The sequence below is a fragment of the Apostichopus japonicus genome, chromosome 2 (assembly GCF_037975245.1).
Source record: "Apostichopus japonicus isolate 1M-3 chromosome 2, ASM3797524v1, whole genome shotgun sequence".
Classification (NCBI taxonomy): domain Eukaryota; kingdom Metazoa; phylum Echinodermata; class Holothuroidea; order Aspidochirotida; family Stichopodidae; genus Apostichopus; species Apostichopus japonicus.
The window spans coordinates 22,819,960-22,833,728 of NC_092562.1; the positions used below are offsets into that span (position 1 = coordinate 22,819,960).

Here is a 13,769-nt window from a genome sequence, read left to right on the forward strand (position 1 = left end):
GGTAGGTTATCACTCACCAGGAACAATGTCATAGTATTTATTTATACGATGGTAGGAATTCATCAATAGTCAATTGGGGGATATCATTGTTTCCCGTGGTTACGATATCATAGTTTCCCGCTGTTATATATGCTACAAAAGTGTGCATAGTAGGCCGCATTATCTTGCCGTCCTTTATTCAAACAATCATGTAAAATGTTAAAGGAATATTTCAATAGCATATTTTTTTTTAAATTTCTGTAGCACTAATTTTTATATTAATATAACCGTATCACACTATATAGGGGAAAGCGGATCCGGTTCATTTTTTATTGATGAATTTTTTTTTGTATACATGTAGTGTATCATTTAATAACAGGTGGGCAAAGTGCGAGCCCGTGGGTGAGGTGAATTTGCTTGGCTATAAATAACTATGGTGTTTTCGTAAATATAGGGTCTACAGTTGTGATGGAGTACAGTATACCCACAATGCACATGGGCATTGCGTAAGCTCAACTTTCTCATCTGTAATTTCTTAAAATGAATACGGTATCACATACAACCCATACCAATTCAATTTTCACTGGGTTCCGCACTATTTCAATGAGGCCCGCAGTATCACATCAAGAGATCACGTGACCACCCGTGACCTCTTATAATGTGTCTGACAACAGCATCAAGGGCAGCACGACATAATCTTATATTCAATTCGGTGCTTGGTGCGTTTGGTGCGGTAATCCATATGCAGCTGTGAAACCAAACTTGGATGGGTGCAGACGTGAAGTCAAACAGCCAATGGTGCAAGTTAATAAAAATAAGGAAGGGCTGGCCAAAAACGATGAAGACCAATAAAATATAAGAGATAATCCACAGAGAACAGTGATAAATCGTTACTAAAGATGTTTTGATAAGACGTTGATATCAGACTGTGCGGACAGCTATATACAAATATTTCAAGTCTTGCCTACAGGACCTCGCGAACTACCTCATACCTGTCCAATACTCTGCAACTGGATTTGACCTCTCATTTTTAATTCTAAATCTTAAACTGCGTTACTCCTTCACCCCCTTCCCCACCGCCCCCCCCCTTCTACCGTCTCCTAACATTGAATTGTACACACTAAAATCATGCAATAAGATAATACTTTGCTTCCTCTCTCCAATTGACTTTATCTCTCTCTGTTCGTCTACCATCACCATCGCTATATCGCTAAAAGCAAATAGACCGCTTATTTCAACTGTAACTAGATATAGGTCGATCTATGGAACGCCAACGTCTAGGAAGAAAACGCGCTTGCCCATAGCGACATCATTTGGCTGATTATATATCAACCGTGTGCAGATATGCAGGTCTCTGCAGCATACACAAATGCATGCATATATATATATATATATATATATATATATATATATATATATATATATATATATATATATATATATATATATATATATATATATATATATATTAGTTTTATCTAAATGTATATGTATATATATACATTTAGATAAACTTAAAACTAATATCCTTCCATATTGAAATCACTTTTATTTAATTGCGCCATTTAGGTCGACCGTTATTGTCTCAGTAGTCATCACGTGTCATTTAATATTCATGACCGTGGAAACTACAGCCGTTCTATTTCACTTTAAGCTACAATAGGTTTAACTACTGTCTGCTAATCATATTTGTTAAACCACTAACTGTTGAAGTCCCGATTCAATTCATTCCCCGTCAGCTGGCCCTGATGACTTGAGGCGATACACACTTAATCACTGTCGTACGTAGTTGGTAATGATTAGCTTCCATCCTATATGCAAAACGAACTTCCTCTTTCTTTTAGTATAGTTAGCAAGAACAAAAACGAATAGAGAGAGACAAATTTCGGTAGATGAAGAAGAAGAAGAAAACTCCAAGATGCCCGCACGAAATTTGTCCCACATCTGTCAGTGTCGTACGTAAATTAAGTTTGCTCTTCTTTTGAAGTAGCTAACACCGAAGTGTTTAATTAAGAAGAAAAAAAGACACTCCATTTCTTCATCTTTAACATGAGGCGTTATAGACAGAGAGACAAAAATGTTACATTCAGTGTTGCATATAATGGTCTGCGAATCCGACGGTGCATTGAATGGTGTTTTCCAATTATCGAGACAAATTTCTTCTTAAAACCATAAAGAGTACCATCGTGGTACTGAATTCTGTCAAAAGTTGACCATTATAAAACAAATGTTGACTGAAGTTATTCCATATTCTTAAAAGTTGTAAATAGTTTTCGTCGTCAGAAAAAAAAATCTCCGACTATTCTTAGAGCTATATAGTGTGAAGTTAGCGAACAACTAATTGTGACCGTGTGATAAATGAAGCTTTGCAACCAACCATCGTGCCCGTTTTTTAACGGGTTGTGATTGCGTAGGTTTTTTTTGTGTGAATAACGGTCAATTCTTTTTATAATATGCTTAATTAATTCACGGTTGCTTTTTCAACAGTTACTTATGAACGTTTCAGTCGATACACACGGCCGCATCTATAAATTATATATAGAACAGGCATGTATTTCTAACATATGATAACAATAAACTGAATGATTGAAAGGGAGTGCAATAATATTGAATCACTTGTGCAAAAATCCACATGAGCATTTTGCATGGTTAATTGGGTACGTCCAGTTTGCTTGGTTAATAGGGTACGTCCAAGATTAGTCAATAGGGTACATCAAAGGTCAGTTAATAGGGTACGTCCAAGATTAGTTAATAGGGTACGTCCAAGATCAGTTTGAAACATCATCATCATCATCACCATCATCATCATCACCATCAACACCATGTATCCACCATCATCATCATCACCATCAACACCATGCATCTACAATCATCATCATCATTATCACCATCATCATCGTCGTCGTCGTCGTCGTCGTCGTCCTCGTCCTCGTCCTCGTCATCGTCATCGTCATCATCGTCATCGTCATCGTCATCGTCATCGTCATCGTTATTATTATTATTATTATTATTATTATCATTATTTTAATATACCAGCCAAGTCATGACTAAATAAAATATGTTTTTTAGTCAGAGGCTATTATTAAGTTACTCCCACCTAACTCCCGCCTCACACACATATACACACACATACCTTTATTTGGACAAGCAAATACCTGTCAGGCTGTATAGTGTTTAAGTGTTAAGCACATGTTCATTGTACATCAAGAAGGGTAGAATCGCAGAAATTGTTCGTTCTAAAATGTGTACCATCAAATTAAATGTTGACATCAATGAGTCGTTCCTGCACGCTCTAATAACCAAGCTTGTTATGCGTGACCAATATGGTGATTGTAGCTGAGTGACGGGGTACTTTTACACCTACCCAGACTTGAAATATTTTCAAAGTTGGGGTCCTATGCAGAAAAAAAATTAAATAAATTTATATATTGTACATAAACTCGCCCCCCCCCTACCCCCGCCCACTGGCCTTATTGATTATATGTAACAGTAGCATGTAAAGAAAATACATATTCCCACACGTTTTGTAGCGTGGGAGGGGGGGGGGGGGGCACTAATACATGCAGTTTATTTCACTAGGATCCCCTTTGCTTCTTAGCAATCAATTAATAACGTCCACACCAAAAGAAAAAAATAAGATTGTTATTTCCAACAAGACAAACTTTGGGACTTTACTTTTCTAATACATATAATGTAATATGCTCTTTAAAATCCGAAATTTGTCTATATACTTTTGACCCCTCTTTTAATATTAAACTGCTTATACATGTCGCTTCTAAGCCTATATATAGCTCTTTTCATTAACCATGCACTTTCATCATAGTACAACTCCGCACTATCTGTAAATCTACATGTCCGTATAATTTATTTCTACTGCATGGGATGGTTGATCACCTATGTTGCCCAGGCAACAAACGATACAAACAATGTTAACTTAACTTCTTACTGTTTAATGAAATTCCGTTCACTGGATTTCCTTTTTTTTTAATGCCGTACATAATTATTCAAAAAAATTGAAACAATTAAAAGATACAAATCGCGCCAGTTTTACCACAGCTTATAGGCCAGGGCTGTCACAAAAACCTTACATAGACTTGTATTTTATATGAACAATCGAGCCTAAATGAGCAATAGAACTGCTTGTTACTTTGTATTCTAAGACGATCAGTCTGTAGGAGAATCGTTTGAGGTAACACCCCCCCCGCCCCCAGTGCTACCTTTCGTAACCCCCCCCCCCAACCTTAGCTTTCTACTCACTTCCTCCAGATTCCCTTACCTAGTTTCCATCTCCACAGGTAATTTCCGCTGCGGTAAACCTCGATGCCAAATATGCCCTCATAATACCCCAGTCAACGAGGTCAAATTTCCCAATGTTAACTATGGTCTAAGGCCCCCTTCTCTCCCTTGTGATTCTAATAATGTTATTTACATATTCTACTGTGTACTTTGCAAAGAGGAAATTTATGTAGGTGAAACAGATTGTCGGTTCCACTTACGTTTTCATAATCACAAAAAAATCTATTCGTAATAATTTTGCAGGATTCCCCGTTTCCAAAAATTTCAGTCTTCGTAGTCATTCTCTAAAAAACCTAAAACGTATTTTAATTGCTTCGAACTTCAAATCCGCTATTGAACATAAACGTAAAGAAATCGATTGGATCTTTCGTAGTATCACATCACCGGCCTCAACAAAAACTTGGGACCCCTTAACAACTATCAGTTCTACAAACATAATGTAATCCGTTCTTTGTTAATTAATCCGCTTCCTGTAAAGTCATGGTTTATTTGGTTATCATTCCATCAATGCCACTTACACATATCTAGCGTGTTATTTTCATTGTGTTATATTTTGTACTTCTCACTCGACTGCCAAGTATTGCTGACGAAGGTCCCAGGGGGACCGAAAAATTCCAATATATTTTCTAAAACAGTACACCTTATTTGTCAATTATGAGTCATATCTGATTTCCCTGTTTTTTCTTATATATATATATATATATATATATATATATATATATATATATATATATATATATATATATATATATATATATATATATATATATATATATATATATATATATATATATATATATATTATAACGAAAATCCACGTTTACTCCAAAAGAAAATATTAAATTAGAAAACCAGAGAAATAAGATTTCACTCATAATTGACAAATAAGGTTTAATGATTTAGAAAATATATTGGAATTTTTTGTCCCCCTGGGACCTTCGTCAGCCATCCTTGGCAGTCGAATGGAAAGTACAAATATATATAATGACAAATGATTTCGAGTTGGTTAGCATCATGTTTGATCTCTAGAGTAAGGCCTACAGTGGAATTACGACCTTCCTTACCGGTTTCGAACCTCTGGACATACAATCAGCGTCCATGGCCTAGTGGTTAGGGTGTCCGCATTTAAAGCGGGAGGCTCGGGTTCGAATCCCTGTGGAAGCTGGAAGTTTATTTCACTGTTCTTGATTTCCAACTCATAACGATTTCATTTATATATACCGGTATATTCATTTGCCTTTGTCGCTTACCTCCATTTCATTAACATAAAGTCTGTTCAAAGTATATCTTTCGAGATCCGGCTTTAGGAATCACAAATGATTTCGAGTTGGTTAGCTTCATGTTTTAACTCTACAGTAAGGCAAAATATGTCACCAAAACAGAACTAGTATTGTTCGATCAAGGTGACAAACGCCTACAGTGGAATTACGACCTTCCTTACCGGTTTCGAACCTCTGGAAATACAATCAGCGTCCATAGCATAGTGGTTAGGGTGTCAGCATATAAAGCGGGTTCGAACCCGGTGGAGGCTGGAAGTTTCTTCACTGTTCTTGATTTTCCAACTCATTACGATTTCAATATTATATATATATACATATATATATACATATATAAATATATATACATATACATATATAAATATATATATACTCCTCAAGCACAAATGTGCTCCTCGTATATAGCACTAGAACGGTGTTCCAGTATTTTGTGCCAAGTAATAGAGGGCAGCACACCAGATTAATCTGTGAAATTCTGGTCTGGTTCTGAGGTCGATCTGCTTCAATAACGGTACTTCCGATTGGTTGCTCACACTTTCGTCAACATCCTGACTCACTGTTTCCTGGGTGTTCCTTAACACTTTTATAAGGACTATGGTAGCGCTAACAATTGGACGGGGTTACTGGGGCAGAATTACCGAAGTTGCTGGAACTCGGACACAAGTTTGAGATTGGTGTTGTGGGAGAGGTTGAAGTGGGGAGGTACTTGAAATGGTGAGGTGGTGGCATTTTGGAGGACCTGTTGGGGAAAGGGATGTTGGTAAGGGGTCGGACCTGTGTTCAGTGGTGTTGCTTGTGGAAAGCACTGTATTGCGATCATTGAGTAGCCATGCCTCCCCACAGGTGCCAGGGGACCAAGGTCGGGAGGGGTGATGCTACCACAGTGAAGGCTCACTGATTCAAACTCACTATTACAGTACAGTTTATAGCAAAATCATGACAGAATCTGATTAACTGTATCATTAATATGCACATTCTCTATGTATTTATAGACTTCTACCCACATAATTCAATCAAATCAATGAATTTATATATATATTATCGTACTCAAACAGTCGGTACTTTTCTGTGGCACAAACGTAACTCAGTAAGTCAATCGTGCATAGACACATGATTTTTACACAGAACTTGATGAATAAGTGCCATGAAAATATTTTATACAATTGTGAACGAGTAAAGATATAATTGACTAAAAATGGCAGACCTTGTAGTATGAGTACGAGTGAGTACAATTAAGTACAAGTAGAATTACGCCCTGGTTGTGGGTACAAGTAGTATCCCCCACTGGTTGTGAGTACAAGCATAATTACCCTTGTTAAAATTACAAGTAGAATTCCCCTTATTGTGAGCACAACTAGAACTCCCCCCTGGTTGTGGATACTAGTAGAATTCCCTCCTGGTTGTGGGTACAAGTAGTATCCCCCACTGGTTGTGAGTACAAGCATAATTACCCTTGTTAAAATTACAAGTAGAATTCCCCTTATTGTGAGCACAACTAGAACTCCCCCCTGGTTGTGGATACTAGTAGAATTCCCTCCTGGTTGTGGGTACAAGTAGTATCCCCCACTGGTTGTGAGTACAAGCATAATTACCCTTGTTAAAATTACAAGTAGAATTCCCCTTATTGTGAGCACAACTAGAACTCCCCCCTGGTTGTGGATACTAGTAGAATTCCCTCCTGGTTGTGGGTACAAGTAGTATCCCCCACTGGTTGTGAGTACAAGCATAATTACCCTTGTTAAAATTACAAGTAGAATTCCCCTTATTGTGAGCACAACTAGAACTCCCCCTGGTTGTGGATACTAGTAGAATTCCCTCCTGGTTGTGGGTACAAGTAGTATCCCCCACTGGTTGTGAGTACAAGCATAGTTACCCTTGTTAAAATTACAAGTAGAATTCCCCTTGTAAAGAGTATAGTAGAATCCCCCCCCCCCTTGTTGTGGATACAATTAAAGTGCTAAATGTTGCATCAGTATCTTTACTAGGTTCCAAATTGTCCCAGAGTTTGAGTACAAACCCATGAAGGGTGGGTACCAATACAGGTAACTAGGCTAGGTAACTAGGCTAACTAGGTAACTAGGCTAGAATAGTACCAGTTGGAACTAAAATACAAATCTGTGAACTAGTGACCTCACGATGACAAAGTCCTGTACTCAACCAATTAAAACTATCCAGCCATTAGTTGGTGCTGGCAATCCCCATATTGCCATTTCTTTGCAATAGGAAATGAGGATGGGGAGGGGGGGGGGTTTGTTTCAGATGTCTACGCCATGTGGACCCGAAAGCCCCTCAAGAAAGCACACTAGGCCATCACAATGGAACGAAAGGGATTTTAAAATTCAAGTCAAAGACAATCAAATTGCTTTCATTAGCAAAATCGTTCAAACATTAACCCCATCACCATAGAACTGTCAAAATGAAGAAAATATTAATACTTAATACAGTATCATTTAAAAATCTCTTTTTTATTACTGCTTAGACCTTTCCAAAAGTTTGCTTTTTTTCTGTACTATTAAAATAGCAGATCAACCTGCCTCTAGTAAAATATAAAAGCCTAAAAGCAAAGAAGAGTTTTGAGATTAAAAAAGAAAGACCCCCCCAAAAAAACTAAAGAAAATGGATAAAATACTTTATTCTATTTACAAGAGCTTATTAAAAAAATCTGGCCTTTAGAAATTGCATTTCTTTTGTACACTATAATTATTTACAAGCCCTCTTTTGGTGTTAAAGTGTATCTAATAAATATTGGCATTCTTCACACCGAACAACAAACAATTGTTTTTACCTGTCTTTTTTTCATTTGTCAATTCTCATGATTTGCTACATGCTATTAAAAATGTAAATCATTTTTTTTTTTAATTTACTTTATTCACTTACTCGAATTTCTAAGCCATTTTCAAGTATCGCATTTATATCTGGAACTGTGCTTCACATTTCAAGACTACACAAAAAGGAAACTCACAAATATGATCTATAAGCAGAACACTTGTGACTCGATAGGGCTGCCTCAGGATTCAAAACCTCGCTAAAACAGATGTCACAACATACAGTTGAATTATTCACAGTAACATATATAGTATACCTTGTAAGACGACTGCTATTGAAAATCAGTAGAACCGTTTAATATGGCTGCCAATATTGGGCAGTGATCCTTGTCAAGCTTCCCTAACAAAACTTTCAAGTTGCGACAGTTTTTGCCAATCATGCCTTCCGATATTAATTCTTAAATATTAATTATATTATATAATTAAAGGAAAACAAACATTGCTCAGATTCTTAACTTGGAAGTTTAGGGAAAAATTTAAGCTCATCAGAGGGACTTTCAGCAAACTTTATTAAAATTCAGCTCGATGAATGGTTTTATTAAAATCCTTATGAATGAGAGGAAGGCGGTATCGCAAATTGCTATGCAAAAATGGGCAAATTGCTATGCAAAATGGGCAAATTGCTATGCAAAATGGGCAAATTGCTATGTAAAATGGACAAATTGCTATGCAAAATGGGCAAATTGCTATGTAAAATGGACAAATTGCTACTGCAACAAGTGCAGAGATGTGTTGCAGTTTTTTGCACATACTATAAACCACACTAATTTATGTGGGACAAAGTAGAATGCCTTCAAAACTGCTACACAAACATGTCAACACTAAGTTATTCCCTGTGGAGAGCAATACAAGTAAGTGGGAACTATTATGATAAGATTAAATTATGTCACGCAGATCAAACGGTGAATCTATCGGAAAGATTCTCGCACCAGTTTGACATACACAGCAGAAGCCAATGTAGATGCTACAGGCGTGATCTTTCATGTATAAGATCTATACAGCCAAGCTACTATAAAATGTTAGTCTCTTTGCAGCCAAAGATGTACCCTACTTTAAAACAACTAGACGCATGATCAGTAAAAATCCATCAACGCATTTGTATTGGGTCTGAAGGAAGCATTAGAGCTGTTAAGAACGTAAGTCCAGCAATCAAGCTGCCAGACCAAAGCTAAATTATCTGCTTTGAGCTAGTAACACTCACTCAGAGCCAACCAAACTGTAAAGTATATCTAATTTACTCAAGCTGTTTGAATCGGTAGTTAAACTGCACTTATGAAAAGGCTAGGCCTTACCCTATCTCTACTTGCGTAACAAGCCTAACAGGTCAATCTTATAAGACCCAAGGCTATTTGGAATAACTGTACAGTTAGTCAATACAACACGACGCAGATAAATACTTCACTGATAGAGATTTATCAGATACTTCATAACAGATATGCTATAAAGCAGACTGAATTCTGGACGCAAACTTTGCCACTGAATGTGTTTCAAACCATCAGTATAGAGCGGGACTATATTTATTCCGGTAGATCAGCGCATTTATGAAGTTATACCATGTGGATCTTTGCTAGGCTCAATCACATCAATAACTGTATTTGTTAGACCCAGCTTTCACACAGTATCAATTGGTCTCACCTTTCAACTAACCAGTTGAATTTGAAGTAAAGAGGTCACTAGGTTGAAGCTAGTGCACCACTTAAAGCACTATTTTTCATTCACCTCATCGCAAACACGAGCTACTCGTAGCTCTGAAGCTGAAGCTGCTGCGGGGATACTTCGAAGAGGGTGGACGAGACTAAACGACGGCTCCTTCCGCCCTGGGCGATCAATCCCCCGTATTCTGAGCGAGCTCGATCAGTGCCATCGCTCCGAGTAATTTCTCTCTCTGATCTTGGAGGAGTTTTCTGACCGACATGTTCCTCTTCTTTGGGGTATCGCTAATGGCGTGCTCTCTGCTGTTTCCGGTGCTACTGGTACTGCTGGTTCTCTTCCTGCTTTTCTTCTCATGGCGTGTGCTCTCTCGCTCTGTGTATCTTTGATGAAGAACAAGAACAAGGAGAACCATATTAAGAGTGGAAAAAACACCACCACAGTTGCACATGAACAAGCCCATGCAAGTTTAAAGGACAACTTTTAGGCTAACGGATGTAACCTCGACATCTCAAAGACCAGCGGTCTGCAAACTTTTATGGCCCATGATCATCCATATTTACTTAAGCCACAACCCACCAACTCATAATGGATGGTCAAAATTCATGAAAAAATAAACTTGGACTATGGATTGATTGTTAAAAAGAAATATCTAAGAATCCACCTTTGCCTACAATGCCTAAACCTCAGCATTCAATCAATTTTCTCAAGACAACCGAAACCTGCATCAGTTTACTTTAACAAGCGAATTTTTTTACACACATTCACTGCACTCAGTTACAGTCCACAAGATACACACATCAATGGTCTCCAATGGTCCTCCAATGACTTACTTTGCGAGCCACCTTGCGACCTCATCGCTGTTTTCGTCTGTCTGGAGTATGTCTGATACCGAGATGGGCTTTGGATCCCGCTTCAGACTAGCCCATGGGTGCTGTGAACAGTGACGGTTAGCATGAGCAAAACGGCTCGGGCAATCTGGTCGGAAGAAACATACACCCAAATAGATATATTATTATGATTTCTGCAACAAATCGAAACTTTCCTGCAAAGTCTTGCGGAGTGACAGATTTGGGTGCTCTTGCGACAGATACTCAAAAACGACTATATGTGCCATTCATCTACATCTAGTACTTGCCTATTCTATATTGGCTTGTACCAGAAAGACTGTAGCAGTATTTACCTTTGTCAAACAATCATAAACCAAAACATTTTTTGCATTTATAATCACATGTGATGCTGCAAATATATTATATTCACACAGTATCATGTCTACAAGAACAATTTTCATATATGGATTCAAGAAGGGTTGGGGTGGGGGAAGAGTGGAAAGGAGCAAGAGGAATTCAGCAAATTTAATAATTGGTAAGAATTTTGTTTTCTTAATTATTCACTGGGAGACAGCGTAACCCAGGTTTTGAGGTTTATGGATGAGATAAAAAGATTGCTAGCTAATGTTTTTGTAAAGTCATAAAAATAAATCAAATTTACCTTCAACAGCACATATAAAAGGCTTTTCTCCAGTGTGAAGTCTCTGATGTGTCTTCAACTGTCCACTCTGAACAAAAGCCCGACTACAACGTGGATAATCGCAGACATATGGTCTTTCACCTGAAAAATTGAACAATAAAAAAGAGGGGCACAATGAGTGTTTAAAAACTTATTTCATTCTGGTGTCTGACATGGTAACTTCAAGCATTTACAAGGAATAATATAGGCCTAGTGTGAAATTTTTGTGAAGCAGTTTTGAAAGCTGTGAATTTTTGTCTTTATAAATAAAGTGGTAAGAAAACTGCTACCCTAAGCGATCATATAGCAATTTGGGCAGTTTCAAAGCATTTTGTTATGTAATACACGATAAATAATTCACTTCATTATCATATAGCCTATGCAGCCTACGCCCACTCTAGATGGTAAAACATTGAATTCACTGGAAAAACTGTTCCATGAAGTATTTGGGGTTTTTTGTTTTTCATCAACAATTTCAGAAAAAAATTAACCTTAACTCACATGTTTAAACAGAAATGGAGTTTAACAGTTTACAGGTGACATCTGTATGATGTATCCTGCAATAATATTCCCTATAATATTTATATAAACCCTACTGTACTACAGGTTTAGTGGTGCAGTTATACTAGCTGACTGCTGTTTTTTTTCAGGGAGCCAAATGAAATATTTTTTATAAACAAAAGATATTTCTGATATTTTTTTCGAGGAGCCTGTCATATTTGATGGAGACTCCTCCCCCCCCCCCCCCACCCATACCCTGGAGACCTTTTGTGGCTACAGTATGCCACTGACTAGGTTCCACAAATATAAATATCTACCTTGACTGAGTTGACTAGAGTTAGTGGTCTGAACACAAAGGCATTGGCATTTTACACATTTATTTCCCCAAAACATAGCCATAGCCTAGGGTGTACACTGTAACTTAGTTTGGGCTGGGGCTATGCATGATCAATCGTTTTTTGAGGTATAATGATTGCCCACTATGAAAAATGAAGGTAATACTAGCATAGGCTACGTATGTAAATATAGATACAACAATCAAATGCAAGTCAATACCTCGAATTGGTCAAGCCTTGTGATTCCGTAAATACTATAGTTGTTAGTACAATTATTGACTGATGTCAAATCGGTATAAGGCTAGCATCCAAAGGAAGTTACTGTACTTCAACTAGGCCTAGGCGTAATTCTAACTGAAGGCCGGCTAACAATACTTTGCGAACTTACCGGTGTGTGTTCTCATGTGTGCTTGCAACGACTTCTCACGCGGAAAAACTCTCTGACATATTTTACACCTTATGTCATTTGGAGACGCTGAACCTATCTTCTGTAAATCTGGCAATATTTCGGCTCTTGGACGGCCCCTGCTACGAGGACTTCCTACATCGACATTGAAACTCGTCGGAGGTGAGCCGCATACACTGCTACCACTTGAGCCGATGGTGTTGGTTGGACTCAACTCAATACCCGCCTCGGTCTTCTCGCACCATTTCCATGGATAAAAATCACGGAACCCAGGACTTGTTGGACTTTGAGTTGAGAAGTTTAACTTTGGTGGCCTCTTTGGAGACTGTATTATGGAATTTGGAATAACTTTATGTGGTGAATTCTTTAGAATTGAAGACATTTTGGTAGAGCCTTTGAGCGTAGATGTTACCGACACGGAGGAACACAGGTTTTGTTCGTATTTCGCGGGAACCTTGAACGGATGCATTTCCCGCGCCCCTTTAAAAATAATGCATGTCGGGAAAGTTAAAACCCTTGTGATTAATTATTCATCACGCGCGAATGGAACGACAAGATGAAGTAGTAATTGGGTTTCCAAACAGCATTTTCGTATAAAGTGAAAGATTCTGTGTAACGATTACAAGAAAAAGTTAAGAACTTGCTTAGGTTGAAAGATATTGGAAAATGTTTTCTGACATAAATATAGAGCTATCACTTGTGTTTCTTCACTGCACTGCGTGATACAGCATTAGATGCTAGAAACCCCTGGCCATATATGGAACTCTTCCAAGTGATTTACCTGGACGTTCGCAATAACACTATAGCAACAATACTCATTGCAAAATGTAACACTGGATGTATAACTTATTTAATATTAAAGCTACATATTAGGAAGATAAGTTACTGCAAAAACATTTCTACTAAAACTGCCAAAAAATCGTTACTATCTGAAGAGATTTAAAACTATATTTGCATGTACAAAATCGTAACCCCGCCAACCGTACCATTA

General features: G+C 37.7%; 1 protein-coding gene across 1 annotated transcript; it reads right to left on the reverse strand.

Moving 5' to 3' along the window:
• Positions 1–6,514: 6,514 nt before the first annotated feature.
• LOC139982704 (zinc finger protein 367-like) lies at positions 6,515–13,751 on the reverse strand. The gene is made up of 4 exons (XM_071995770.1): positions 12,761–13,751; positions 11,519–11,638; positions 10,861–11,005; positions 6,515–10,410 (listed from the first exon to the last, which is right to left on the reverse strand). Exons 1-4 carry the CDS (start codon positions 13,245–13,247, stop codon positions 10,203–10,205), a joined length of 960 nt encoding a protein of 319 aa, XP_071851871.1. The 5' UTR covers positions 13,248–13,751; the 3' UTR covers positions 6,515–10,202.
• Positions 13,752–13,769: the final 18 nt, after the last annotated feature.